General features: G+C 43.2%; 1 protein-coding gene across 6 annotated transcripts in view; it reads left to right on the top strand.

Moving 5' to 3' along the window:
* The window catches only part of BCR (BCR activator of RhoGEF and GTPase), a 106,554-nt gene that overhangs the window by 60,785 nt on the left and 31,332 nt on the right, over positions 1-14,437 (top strand). For all 6 annotated transcript variants that reach the window (XM_025155520.2, XM_015275441.4, XM_046901318.1 and 3 more), the window contains 6 exons: positions 2,686-2,790; positions 3,297-3,482; positions 7,132-7,239; positions 8,764-8,824; positions 9,730-9,782; positions 10,119-10,259. In XM_025155520.2, the coding sequence (XP_025011288.2) occupies positions 2,686-2,790; positions 3,297-3,482; positions 7,132-7,239; positions 8,764-8,824; positions 9,730-9,782; positions 10,119-10,259 (654 nt within the window). The remainder of the gene's footprint in view (positions 1-2,685; positions 2,791-3,296; positions 3,483-7,131; positions 7,240-8,763; positions 8,825-9,729; positions 9,783-10,118; positions 10,260-14,437) is intronic.

Here is a 14,437-nt window from a genome sequence, read left to right as displayed (position 1 = left end):
CATACTTGGAAAATGCTCCTATAAAGAGAGTTAGGACAATACTGTGGGCTTCTCAATGTGACCTTGTGGTAATGGCCAGGAAAGAGAGCCTGTAGTGCGTCCTGGGAGATGTTTGTCTCCCTGAAAGCAAATCTCTTTGAGAGGAAATTAACATTCAGGCAGAAAGTGCTGTCTCTGTCAGCTGATGGTGCCCGGCAAGAACTGGCTTATAAATTCAAGCTTTTCTTCGTGAAGAGGAAAGCTGTTTTCAGTGCTATAATGAAAACTGTTGTGTCACAGTTGCGATGGGGAAGTTTGAATCATTTAAGCTACTTGTCATCGTGTGGTGCTCTTCACAGATGTCACAAACATACCCAGCTGGTTTTTAAGCCCCCACCTCCTCCAAGAGAACCTGCTAGACATAATTACAGTGCTGTGTCAACATTGACCAGTTACTTCATCCTCAGCAGTGGGGACTTTGGAGCGCTGTCAGTTGTTTTTTCGATGCTTCTCTATGAAGCTGCATTTTTCTTTTGTAAATGTGGTAAGAAATCTTTGGAAACCCAGAGATCAGTGTTTGTCTTGCATCAGGGCTCCCAGGAGCTTCACGCAGGCAGCTAGATGCCTCTTTAAATGAAAGAAATCTTTGTTAAACATCTTGGTGCTGTCTTTCTGGGTTACATGCATGTACCATGCCTAACAGTGGTGCCTGAGTGGATATCCAGATGCAATCACACAATGGTCCGTGTTGGAAGGGACCTCAAGGATCATGAATCTCCAACCCCACAGGCAGGGCCGCCAACCTCCACATTTAATACCAGACCAGGCTGCCCAGGGCCCCATCCACACTGGCCTTGAACACCTCCAGGGATGGGGCATCCACAGCCTCTCTGGGCAGCTAATAAAAACCATAAGGAACAGTCGTAATGTTAGAGATTTCTGTTTGAGCTGTAAGAAATGCTGCATAGGTGCACAGAAATGTGTTGCAGTGTTCCTTTGTTCCTGTCACCATGTAGTTAGTTTGTCACTGGTGTTTTTCTTAAATCTTCTAAATCTTCTGCACCTGACTGCTGAACTACGAGTTCCTGGTTTCTCTGAGATGCCCTTTCAAGATTTTAAAAGGCACTGTGGTTCTTACTGAACCTCGCTGAAAGGTGGGATGCAAAGACAAATGTTTTCCATGTCGTACATGATGTGCACGTACATTTTACTGCTATCCTTAGAACAGCTTCTGTCTGTCACTTTCCTTAAAGAGGTGTTAGTGGTATTTGACACCTCACAAAATTTTTATTAAGTAGTTGCTGCAAAGTCTTTTAGCCTAGAAAACAGCTTATGAAATGTAATGAAAGCATTCAAAAATCAGGGTTGTTATTGATGACACTGAATCCAAAAATATCTGGGAGCGTGAGGATCCATTTCTTTCTTAGCATGGTGCGTGGGCTCCAAGTTGCACTCAGTGTGATAGCTGCTGTGAGCTTACCTGTAACCAAGGTACCATCTCTCATAATGAACCTCATATATACATTTGCAGAGTTCAGAGCGTAGGACTCAAAACAGAGCTATTTAAAATCAGCTGTAGATGGGCTTTATGTTCAGTCAATAGAGTGGAACATACTGTTAATGTTTCCTAATCCTCTGCCTGCTGAAATCAATAGCCAAAGATTCCTATAGGTATTAACAGGAGGAGGATGGAGTTCCTAACAGCCTACCCAAAGCCCTTGGAAGTATTTACTTATTTACTTTTTCAGATCTAACAATTGTCTCTGCTCTTGGAGTCTTTCAACAACACAACAAGGGTGCAAAAATAGTTTTTTGTTTTTTTTTTTAGATAGTCATTCATAGAAATAAAAAGTTGAAAATGAGATTCTGTTAAAAGTGGTGATGGTGGTGTGTCATTATTTATAACCTCCATTGTTTGGCTTCCCTTTTTTTTTTTTCCTTCAGAATTCATGGGAATGCTCCATTTTGTCAGGTTAGATGTTTTTCAGTTTTGAGAAGAATGATAATTGAAATGCAGAAAAGAGATTATCGTTGATATTAATCTTACCTTGGTGTTTGTCCGTGAATGTATTTATTCTTCTCTTTTTTTCCCAGTTGTTTTGGTTAAGAACTGCTTTATGGAATTCCAATAAGAAAACCAGCATGTGCAATCCAAGCAGCGCTGATTATTCAGTCTTCTAACTAAAAATAGACCTTGTGCAAGCTGGCAGTGAAAATAACTTGGTGAATAGTAAAGAGTGGGAGAAAGAACAGCCATCTTAACAGCAATGTCAGGCTGTAACTGCTCTATATTCATGTGCATCTGTGTAGAAAGAGGGAAAGTGATCCTGTCTGTGTAGAGAAACACGTGGCTTTGGAACAAAACCATAGAGGATTCTCATGGGAGGAGAGAGGGGATTGCACATCACCAAAGGTCCCTACAACTTGTTTAGAATAATAGATTTTTGAATTTAAAAGTTTTCAGTTTTGATTTATGCGAAGAACCCCAGGCACCAAAGATAGATGACTGAGGCTGACATCTATAAATAAGTGTCATCAGTTTCTGGTAAATAAAATTTAGTGTTTCTATGTCTGCTTCTAGAAACTTGACTCTAAGCACAAGTTGTTTTGTATCTGCCTATAAGTAAACAAAATCTTTCTCCTTACCCCCTCCATCCTCATTCTCTCTTTTTTTTTCCCTCTCCTCACTTAACAACTCCTTTCTAGAGTGAGCCAGATCTGGAGAAAGGCCTGGAGATGAGAAAATGGGTCCTGTCAGGAATCCTGGCCAGTGAGGAAACCTACCTGAGCCATCTGGAGGCTCTGCTGCTGGTGAGCACCGCTACGTTTCCAACACCAGCACTTGCCTATTTGCTGCTACTTCCATCCAGAATTTCCCAGAACTTCACATACCTTGATTGTCAGTTGCTCAGTGCAAAAGGTACCTGTTAGCCTTTTCTCCACTTGAGAGAGTGAAGCCGAAGGAAAGGACAGGATATGGCACAACCCATGAGGTATTAATCTGATAGCATGCAGGAGCACTGTCAGTATTCAGTGCTAATTATCAGACACACTTCTGTACAGTTGGACAGAGATTGAGGAAACTGGGTGCAAAGTGATTTTAATCACGCTATTAATATCCTGGGAAGATCCACATACTAAAGGTGGCTGATCTCCATGAGAGAATTTGTTAATGCCTAGCTTTCAGCAGTTGTGTGAATGCAAATATCACTTATTAGTAGGATGTAAAACAACTCTTTGGAAGTATGTTTTGTAATGTGGCAAGGGTGAATGTACTTGGTTTGCATGGTAATGGTTTCCTTCATCTGTCATTTAAGCCTATGAAGCCTTTGAAAGCAGCTGCCACCACCTCTCAGCCTGTGCTGACTAGTCAGCAGATTGAGACAATATTCTTCAAAGTGCCTGAGCTGTACGAGATCCACAAAGAATTCTATGATGGACTCTTTCCCCGAGTGCAGCAGTGGAGTCACCAGCAACGTGTCGGAGACCTCTTCCAAAAGCTGGTGAGTTGGCTGCAGTCACCAAAGCTTCTCTTATCTCTCATTCATCTCATGTGTGCTGCTACAGCTTCTTCTGGTGACTTTGCGTGGACTAAAGGGATGGAAACCTGTCCCTGGAGTGAATGACAGGTTTCTAGCTTTGCCTCACTGTGGAAAGAGTGGCTCTCATTGCTGTTAATTACAGACTCCAACAAGCTACGATACTAATACAAATACAGCTCTACAGAAATGTTGAATCTCCAGGCTGTTTGCAGTGTCATCAAACCATTTACTGTACAGGAAGATTGAAGAATGGCAGTGTTTGTTCTCTTTTTTTTTTTTTTTTTAAAGTCTTATAACACCAAAAGATAAGTATTTCTCTTATTGCTGAGCTCTCTCACATGTATTTCCCTTTTCTCTGTGGTGCTTTGCTCTACATTGAGCTGTTTTTTTTATGGTGGTTGCCTTTAGCTTTGCTTTTCTAGCACTGTAGTGGCCTTGATATTCCCCTTGCAGTTGAGATGATGCAGTCAGTCTGATACTGAGACTTCTCTAAGCAGTCTCAACAAAAGTCTCTGAGTGCAGAACAGGCCAAAGTCATGTAAAGCGTATTCCTAAGGCTGATTTAAAATTGCTGAGTTTCTGAGTCAGATGAAAAATTGTTTGCGTTCTAGGAGATTCCTTTGGCCTCTTTTGCCTCTCCCCAAGCGCACGCAGAGAGCAAAGGATTAAAAGGCCTGTTTTTTCCTTTTAGAAAAGAAAAGAATCTCTGCATTCCTGAGGTGCTTCTGATTCTCAGGGTAGGAGTGACATTCCAGTGAGGGGTTTATTGGATGGAGAGTGCTCTTTACCAGGGTCACTCAATTGTTAGCAGCTGTGTAGCCCAGTACCAGCACCATTGCCTGCGGAGCAGGGGGAGAAGGGCCTGGAAGGGGATGTTTTCCATGCATGCTGGCAGCTCAAGATGAAAATATGGGAATCTGCTTTTCACTGCTAGCATGTTTTAGCCAGAAGGGGTCAATGGCCAGTAGCTCTGCATATGCAATTTAGGCATCCAGTTTAAGAAGACAAAGCCAATTGCTTCTGGTTGCTGACGCAAAGATATACATAGGTTGTTCTGAAAGTAATGCCTCCAGTTTATTTCCATGGAAACTACTGTTCCATATGCACTGCCATGTCAGATGCCTTTCTGTCAGAGTGCCCCTCTGCTGTTATCTGTTGCACAACAACAACGTGTAACAGAATATTGGTGGGAAGGTTCAACCTCTACAGCTATTTAGGCCTTTGTTTAAGACTGTTTCTTGCTGGTGGTGGTTACAGGCCCTTCTGTGGTGTTCTCATTTTTATATTCCCTTGATTCTTGTGAGTTTGTAACAGAATTGGTGGTTTTGTTGGGTTAGTATTGGAAGCAAAGAAACAAATTGACCTAATGCGGGCAACTGAGCTAGCTTAGTGGTTTTGAATTCTGATGGTTTGGTACAGAGTCAGTGGGAATTGTGAACTCTTTGCTGGATGAAGTAAAGCTCATCATTTTTGGCAGATGGGAGAGACAGCAAGATCATCGGGCATTAGAAGATATCTTTACAGGATATACATCAAATCTATTGGAATAGATTGTTTAGTTGCGGTTGTGTTATGCAATTTGTTGATAAAGGCTGGAATCCTCGCTATTATCCTGAGGTCTCTGTGAACATAAATTTCCTTTAACATCTTTTAAAACAAAGCAATGTAGATTGAAGTTAGTGCATGTCATGAGTTCTAGAATTTCATGTGGTCTGGCACAAATTATCACCCATTTGCGATGTCAGTGGATGTTCCACCTTTTTCACAGAATTACAGGATGGTTGAGGTCAGAAGGGACCTCTGGAGGTCATCTGTTCCAACCTCCCTGTTCAAGGAAGGCCAGCAAAGCTGCCCAGAGCAGACTGCCAAGGACTGTGTCCAAGAGGCTTTGGAATACCTCCAAGGATGGATGCAGTACAACCTCTGTGGGCATCTTGTTCTAGTGCTCAGTCACCTGCACAGTAAAGAAGTGCTTCCTGATACTCAGGCAGAACCTCTCGTGTTCCACTTAGTGCCCGTTGCCTCTTGTCCTGTCACTGGATGAGTTTTCCTGTTGAAACTATGGAAAAGAGAGGGGAAAAAAAACAACATCAACAACGAAAACCATCAAGAATGTGGGGGAGAAATGTGCTTCTAATGTTTGTGGAATATTTTGTACAATTTTTGGAAATAAGTATTTAACAAATATTCTCTCTAATAGTTTACAAGAATGGAAAACTTTTCACCAAAAACCAATTAGTTTTACCAAAGTTTATTTACTTTTCATTATGCTCTTTTTAATTGAAAAAGGAAAAACTCAAACTAGCATGAAAATTTGGGGAGCATTATTGCTTTGATTGGAAGATCAGTTTTTAATGGAAAACGTGTTTTAATGGCAGCATCTGTAGGAAAGAAAAACAAAGCTTATAGAGCCTGTTCAGGAGTAGCAGGAAATGAATGAGCCACACAATAATGGAGAAACTCTAAAGCTCCTAAAGTACCTAGTCGTTCAGTGAAATTTGCCATAGAAAATAGTTTCTGTTAGCTAAAGCTAACGTTTGGTGCAGCAAATGTTTTCTAGACAGTGCTTTTTTCTCATCCATCGTCTCTTGCATAAAGGTCCAGAGAGAATGGAGAACATTGGTTATGGGAGAGCCAGAGAGGAAAGGAGCACTGTCGGTGATGAACTTCACTGCTCTGCCTGTTGTTTGCCTTTTGGGCAAAGGTGTCAGGGGAGGTGCAGAAGTGATAGGGTAAATGCAAGCTTTTCTGGTAGCAAGCTTCTTTTAAATGGAGGCTTTTACAGCACTACACCTATTGGCTCACTACTGACCAGGCATTTGAAAGCACATTCAAGCTGCTGAGGTGTTTACAGCACAGCCTGTGCAGCTCCACAGCATAAAAACTGCTCTGCGATCCAGACAAGCTTGGAAGCTACCCAGGGATTTCCTGAGCTGGATCTTTTGTTCTCTGGCACAAATAGGCTGCAGTTAATAAGTCAGAAAATGGGATCAGTGCTAAGGCTCAGTGTTGATAATGGCTCATTACTGGACTCTGCTCCATCTTCACCTGGATCTAAGTGCTGCAGTCAGTGCCTTCCAAACAGATTGTGTTCTGGGTTTCTTATACATTTTCAGCATCTTCTGTCCTTATAACAACGTTTGCTGATGCATGTATAGTTTAATATCTGGGCTTGTTTTAGTGTGACCAGCATGTGTGCAAAAGCCCCAGCTAGTAGCTTACTGGGGTCACATTTGTGCTGTTTGGCTGAATCATTCCTGTCTGATTCATGTTTTGTGGCAAACATCCAGCAGTTCCAGTTACATCAATGAGCTAAAATATTAATAGATAATAATCTGGCAGTTCAGAAGGGAAAAATAGATGGCAGTAATAAAGATGTGTCATCCTCACAGACCAGTAAGTGAATCTGTTCAGGATATTTGGAGTTGGGTACATGGAAGGCCTGCCCTGGTTAAGATTTTAACAGGTTAGAGATGTCTTTCTGAGCCTGCTCGTTATTCCCTGTAATTCTTTGTTGTGGAGGAACAGGACCTGACCATTAGATACTCACTCTGGCCATCCCAAACTCGTCTTCCTCAGCATTTATTTGATTTTGTTTTGCTTCCTGCAGGCCAGCCAGCTGGGAGTGTACCGGGCCTTTGTGGATAACTATGAAGTTGCTATGGAGACAGCAGAGAAATGCTGCCAAGCCAATGCTCAGTTTGCTGAAATCTCTGAGGTAATGTCACGGTATTCAGACACATGAGCCATCTGAATCTGACTAATACCCTGCAATGTCACTTATCTATTCTCCAACAATCTTTGCAGCCCTGACTTCTGGAGGAGTTATGAGCTCCCTTAGACTCACTGCTTCAGCTTGCATTCTTATGTTTTATATTTTGGGCTAATAGAGGTTATCATATAGGCTGCCTTTATGTGCTGTCCCTACCCAGGAAATCCTGTCATAACAACTGACATTCCTGTAAGCTTTCCAGCTCTGTGCCACCTGCATGCATTTCTGGAGGGGACAGTTGTTATTTGAGCTTCTCAAATATTGTTCTTCCTAATGACGATACTGACTGCATGTAAAAAAGCCATCTTTAATGGCTTGCATTATGTCCATCAGTGGAATTGCAGGCTTCACTGGTTTGGAGAAGAGGAGAGAAAATTCTCTGTTTAAAGTGGCAAGTGCGTCAAGTATAATCTAGGTGATTTACCAGCTGCTCTGATTTCCTATAAGAGGAGTAGTTTGTGTGAAAACATTTTGAAGACTTCTTCCAGGCTTCCCAGGCCACCAGCTTTGCCTGCAGTGCATGGTCTCCTTAACTGTTTGCATTGCAGTGATCGTATCTTGAAGAACTCAGATGCCAAGAAAAGGTGAACTTCTTATCTGTATCCTTAAAAACAAGCAAATAAATAATCAGAGCTGAATGATACTGATGGTGTTTATTGCTCTGAAAAAGCTGTTGAGTACATTCACTATTGCACGCCCCTTTAGATTTTTATGATAAAGAGGTAAAATGAAACATTCCCTCTGTGAAACAAGGGAAGCAAGTCTTGCCTGTTGGGATCTGATGTACTACTCAACAGAGTGCAAGTTCTTCTATTCTCTCCGTTACTGAGGGTTTCCATTGGATTCTGATCCTTTGTCTGACCACTTCTTTGCTCCTGTGGTGTCAGCTTATTAGCAGAGTATCTTTCTCTGCGCTTACTTTTCTCTCAGTACTGAAATGCATTCCACAGAATTTCCCATTTGTAGCAAAGTAGCAAAAAAGAAAAGTCACAGGCATTGTTCCTTTTCTGTTGTGAATGAGAGCTGACTTCTCCAAGGTCACCTAGCTCTGGGCATAGATAAGGATAATCAGGGGGTGCTAAATCCCAATGCTGTACTTTATTTATTGGTGGTGTGTACATGCTATGACAATAGCTGCATTGTTATGGACATGCCTTTCTCTTGCAGGTGATTAAAAATTCTACCATCCCTGTGCTGCTGTAGGTGGTTCCCTCTTTTGTTGCTTCTGTATTGATGTGAACTCATAAGAAATCTGATTATTGTTTGAGATGTGTAGGTGCCTGTGTCACGGCAACGGTGAAATTATCAAGAAAGCAAGCATATTTTTTCCTTCACTGATTTGAACTGTGACAGGACTGTCCTCCAGTCATTCTTTGGCCCTTCTTTGGAGGAGCAGATAGTCTCTTACATTCCCATGTGATATTTCAAGGTGATTGACCATCTGCTACGTGGGTTTTCTTTTTCTTTTAGAATCTAAAGGCTAGAAGCACAAAGGAATCTAAAGATCAGACGACGAAAAATTCCTTGGAAAGTGAGTGATCCATGCAGAGGATACTGGTTTGTCAGGACTGCGTGGGGGCTGTTGCCAAGCCTCCACTCTCACTTCTTTTTAAATGTTGGAAGGTTGTGGAGTCTCTGTTGGCTTTACATGGGAAATCAGTTCCCTTTTGCTAAGTAGTAGAGCTTCTGCATAGTAAATTGCATGCGTGCATGGGTGAGCTCCTGCCCAGCTTAAACCTGATGAGTCCCTTTGGGCATAACCAGGCTAACCAAAGGACTGCTGTGTTCTTAAGAACACCTACTACCCAATGTTAGCACAAACATCAGCCTAGAAGTAATTGCTCTATTTTTTTGCTTTCTCTAGAGAGCTTGGTCAAGCTCAGTTCTCATTGTGCTTGCCTTAACATGAATACATAGTAGAAGATAAGCTATGTAATATGAAGCTTCCATAATGATTAATGTAAAAGCCAATCCCCTTCCTTTTTTGGCCTATTATCAGGGTTTGGAAGCACTCAACAGTGTCATGCTGAACTCCAGAAGGAGGGATGCACTGCCAACCTTTCAGGGACCTCCTTGGCAACTTTAAGAGTGCAAGGCCCGATTCTGACCTGTGGGACCAGGCAGGTTGCCAGGGAATTGTTGCAAGTGTGCCATGCTGTTTGCAGTTGTTCTGTACCACCTTGTGTGCTCCTCATCCACTGTGTGACAGAGTATGCTCACAAGTGGGTATTTGTTTGCTGTAGAGCATGTTTATTTCCTCTGTGTGTTCATGTGTATTTTACTGGCTGTGTAACACGTTAATCTTAGAGAAGAGTTTCTAGTACCTCATCAGTTAATAAACCTGTGCCTGTACAATCAGTGGCATTGGACAAGTTGTTCTGTAGGGGCTGCATTTAGGTACCTCTTTTTTATGTTCCTGCTGCGTTTTTTTCACAGCTCTGCTATACAAGCCAGTGGATCGAGTGACTCGCAGCACACTTGTACTGCATGTGAGTATCTGAAGGGTATCCTTCCAACTTTTCTCCCATTTCCTATTTTCTTTTCCCCTCATATTTTGCACCAAGCTGCAGGACTGCAAAAATTAAGCTGCTGTGCTGCGTAGGAGCCTCTTCTCCTTACACTGAGGAGAGGGAGCCCATGGTACCCTGGTAGCTCTCCAGTGATGTTACAAAGTGCAGAGTTGTCATTCTCTTCCTTTGTAGTTACAGTCTGTAAGAAGCCATGGAGTATCTTCTCTGATGGCTTCAGTTAGGAACTTAGCTCTGGGGGCACTGCTTTCCACTGCTGCTCATGATTCTGTTCTTTGCTTGTGTTCTTGGTGGCAGGATTTACTCAAGCACACTCCAGTGAGCCACCCTGATCATCCACTCCTGCAGGATGCCCTGCGGATCTCGCAGAACTTCCTTTCCAGCATCAATGAGGAGATCACTCCTCGTCGGCAGTCCATGACTGTAAAGAAGGGGGAGGTGAGTCTTCCTGCTTCCATTATTTTCTCAGTTCCTAAATACTGGTTGTGCCTTTGTGGAGCAGACTGGGAACCTGAGCTATTCATTTGTTTGTTGCTAAGAAACAGTTTATGCAGTGTCCTTGTTTTCTAAAGGATATTGTACAGCTCCTCTCTGTTTTCTGCTAGGAAAACAGTTTGGAAACCCAGAGGAACAGAATGATTAGAGTTTTGTCCTTAGCACCGTTATAATAATTCGTCATACATCTTTTCTATGATGCACAGTTATGCAGTAAATGAATTTGTATTTTACCTGCAAACGCAAACCAAACTGGAAGCCTGGGAAGAGAAAAAGATGAGGGAATATCAGAAATCATAGCAGGTTAGGAAGTGCTATGTTCCAGAATATTAATTCATGCCATAAAACTCATTTTTTTTGCATCCTTGTTTCTAAAGAGTAATGTTGTTAATGGGACAATGGAACAAAACAAATGAAATGGGCTGGGAAAGCTAAGGGAGATGTTAAAATCCTACAGGTGTGGTACAATTTTTCTCAGCTCTGCTAGGAGTTTGAGTATGCCCAAGAAGCTCTAGGATGTGGAGTTCCCTTGCCTGCATGTTGTGCTGTGCATGGAAGACATAAACCTACACAGCAGTAAACTTCTGTGTGCCTCAGTGGACTTGATTCATCTGCCTTGTAATTCCATTAGATGACAGTTCAGTCCTTCCCGATGAGGGCACGCTGGGACTGACAGAAGTACTAAGAGACAGGAGGATGCAGGAGATTGGACAAAAGAGAGGTGCAGCTCAGATAATAAATTTGTAAGAGGAATTGTGGCAGCATGCCGAAGACACTGGCTGATCAAAAGTAACCCAAATTACCCTGTACAAAAACATCTCCTACAAAGCCCAGGAGGTTGTTAACATACCACAAACCTTCAAGATGTATTCCCAAATCCTGTCAGCTAAACATGCTTGCTTTTAGCTGTTAAACTGATTATCAGCTGACAAAGATCAGCCAGAAGCTACAGTACTGTAAATGGTGTTCATCTGCAACTCTTGCTCCTATTCTCATTTTGTTAACTGAGGAAAACTGCAGTTGAGAAGAGGGAAGACTGAGCAATTGAAGGCTGAGATGGAAGCTCAAACGTCAGTCACCAGGGCCTGGAGATAGTAGATAGCCTCATTAAAGTGGATGCTGATTGAGTCACAGCAGAAATTGCTGGCTGGAATGTCCCCTTGCAGGGGAGGGAGCACTTTGTGTTCTCCGGTTGTCTGTCAGCATCTCAATGAGGGATGCAGGCTTTGGAAAGTGTCATACAGAATCCTAATGAAGTGCCAGTGTGCAGGCAGCGGGGCTGGCTCGGGAGGATAATCCTGATGATCTCTTTTTGAAGCAATATGTTTGTCAGATCTTACAGAGCAGGAAGGGGGAGGCCTGTCGGAATTGTGCTCAGCAGGCCTGTTCACAAGCTCAGTGGTCCTCTAGTGCTTTTGTGTATGATAGAGGGAGGGAGAGAACACATCGAAAGAGAGGGCTGGAGGTGTGATGGAGGAAACTGGAACCCTTTGTGCTCTGCCTCACCGCACACTGCTTGTACCGAGCCCAGGGAAGAAAAGAACTTGCTTCTGATACTTCCCAGTTTGTCTTCCACTCTGGGAAGCTGAATGTGGATACTTTCTCCAGTTGTTTAAGACGAGTATTCCACTTTCTTTCAAATCAGTAACTGTCTGGAGAGTAGCTGTGTTCATTCTTTGCACAATAATCCAGAGGCAGAAGCAGGCTTCCAGCTGCTTTGTGTGGGTCAGTGATAGGTGTTGCTTCCTACAGGCTACTCACCTTAGGGTCATAGCTGGGTTTTGTTTATGCCTGTTCATTTTTCCTTTTCTCCTCCCACTCCCCTTGCTTATGCTTCCCCTGGGGTGACAGGACAGTGTGCAGTTTGCATTTCCTAATTGACTACCCTCAATACATAATGCATTTTTTTATTTTAATGAATCACCAGCTTGCTTTGAGAGCTTTTTTTTTTTGACTTACTCCCCTTTGAAATTTCCTTGGTGAAAAAGAAGGAGGGAAAACAGCATTTTCCCCTCATACATTGCTTAGGTGCTGATCTGAGTTATCTTTTCTCCCCAGTCCTTGCTTTTTATGCAGAGTATGTTTCCTCCTTAGGGTGCATCATGGGGAGGAGTCAAATCTCCTTTTCTCCAGTTCTTTTTTTCAGGATCTCTTTGAACTGAGGAAAGCAGCGAGTGGCTAATCTCCCTAGTGACAGGCTGCTAAGAAGAGTGCAGGTCAAAACACAGAACAAGCTCATGAACAGTCTTGATCTCTTTTGCAAAAGGTGGTTCCCCACTCTGTGAGCGTTGGCTCACACTGACCTGCCTGCTGCCTTCCTGAATGGCATCAGATACCGTTCCTGCACACGAGTACCCAAGTCCTGCTTCTCATGGCAGGCTTTTTTTGCTAATTCTGGGTTCATGTATGTAAACAAAGTTTTCTGTGATGCACAAACATGATTTAATCTGCTGGGGCTGAATGAGTATTTCAGTTAGTGCGAGGAGACGAATGCAAAGGGAGTAAAACCATTCACTGCGGAGACAGAAAGGGCTGTAACAGGGAAGGGAGGGTCAACAGGGTAAGCCTACAAGCCAGGATGGAGGGAATACTGCACATAGTTTGGCCCTTGCTGCTGGTCAGGCTAACAATAACTAGAGTTCTTTGTTTTGCGGTTTGCTGCTGGTACAGAGGAGCCAGGATAGCACCAGCGCCGTCCTGTTTGGTTTGCAAGTGGTTCATTCAATGCACTTGTTTGGTGTTTGGGAAGGCAGCCGTGACCTCGAGGCTGAATTTGGCTAGCAGAGCACGGGAGTCCTGTGCTGAAGAGGAGGATGCATCATGTTCCTCCATGATCTGCAGAAGGGTTTGGATGTGTCCTCACAGCAAGACTCAAAGGAAAGGGAGAAGTGTGGTGGAGGAGTAAAGGCTTTGCAATTTTTGATGGCTCTTTGGGTCTTGCCTGGAGAATTTCAGGCCGAGCTCAGTCTGTACCTTGAGTGGTTTGAGCCTTCTGTAGATGGCAGCACAAGGGAGCCAGGAGGGATTTACTGAAGGCTTTGAATCTGTCTCCCTTCAGCCTGATCTGTGCCATTCCCTCACTGCTCCTTTTCTTCCCAGCTTACTACTTCTGTAATTTTACTTCTTTACATTTTGATATTTTACCTGCAGATATCCACTGCACCAAGTCAAAACAATTGGTTTCACAAAGGGAGGGAAGAGGGGGGTCTGAGTAGCATAGTACCCTCTGACTCAGAAAGGGAATGTGGACAATCTCATACCCCTTAAGATTGTGGAGCAGGCCTCTTACTTGCTCACTTATGACCCTTCTTCTCCTCTGTTCTTTCATCGTTAATAGGAAACCTATTTAAGGTTTTACAGGGGTTGGTCCCCTAGAGAAGCAGGAAAATAAGTGCTTTGAGGTGAAGTATGTACAAATACTATATGCCAGAAGGGAGGGAGTTACATCCCTTCCAGACTTATTAACAAACGAGCTCTGCAGATTGCATGTTTCTTCTCAACTGAACCTAGATGCAAATGACTGTTGGAGCACGTGTCATCTTTCCCTGCCAAGATTTGTGCTTCCAGCTAATTCGGCCCATTCTTGTAAAGGAGAGGTTAACAAAACTGCAGACTTCATTTGGGAGATGTGTGTTCCTTCCTTGGCTGCAGCTATCTTGTACTCTTTGCAGGGTGTTGTTTCAGGATAGTTCAAACTAATCAGAGTGGTGGTGGCTGCCATTCTGCCTCACCCGTGGCTGCACACTCCTGCTCTCTTTGAAATGTTAGCACTGGGATTTGTGTGATCCCTCGGTGGTATGGAGGTACCTGAAAACTAAGCCATCTTTTAGTTTTGGGTCACCCTACTGGCTGAGTAGCTTAGTGTCTGTTATCCTCAGCACCAGTCTTTAGGCAAAGAGAGCAGACAGGATGTTCCTTCTGGAAATAAGTCCCCCCCGAATCACATTTTGGATCACCTTATGCTGCTGTGGACCTTCCGCTCCTGCCCTGGAGAGAAGAGGTTGTTGGCAGACTGCTCTCACACGTATCTAAACAAGGCTTGTAACTGCAGGCAAGAAACTGGATATCATTGCTTTAGGCTTCTGTTTGACTTAGAGTAGGAGAGGAGGTTTGCAAGGGAG

Source organism: Gallus gallus, chromosome 15 (assembly GCF_016699485.2).
Source record: "Gallus gallus isolate bGalGal1 chromosome 15, bGalGal1.mat.broiler.GRCg7b, whole genome shotgun sequence".
Taxonomy (NCBI): domain Eukaryota; kingdom Metazoa; phylum Chordata; class Aves; order Galliformes; family Phasianidae; genus Gallus; species Gallus gallus.
The sequence above is the reverse complement of the archived record's forward strand: the minus strand, read 5'-3'. Positions and strand labels throughout refer to the sequence as shown.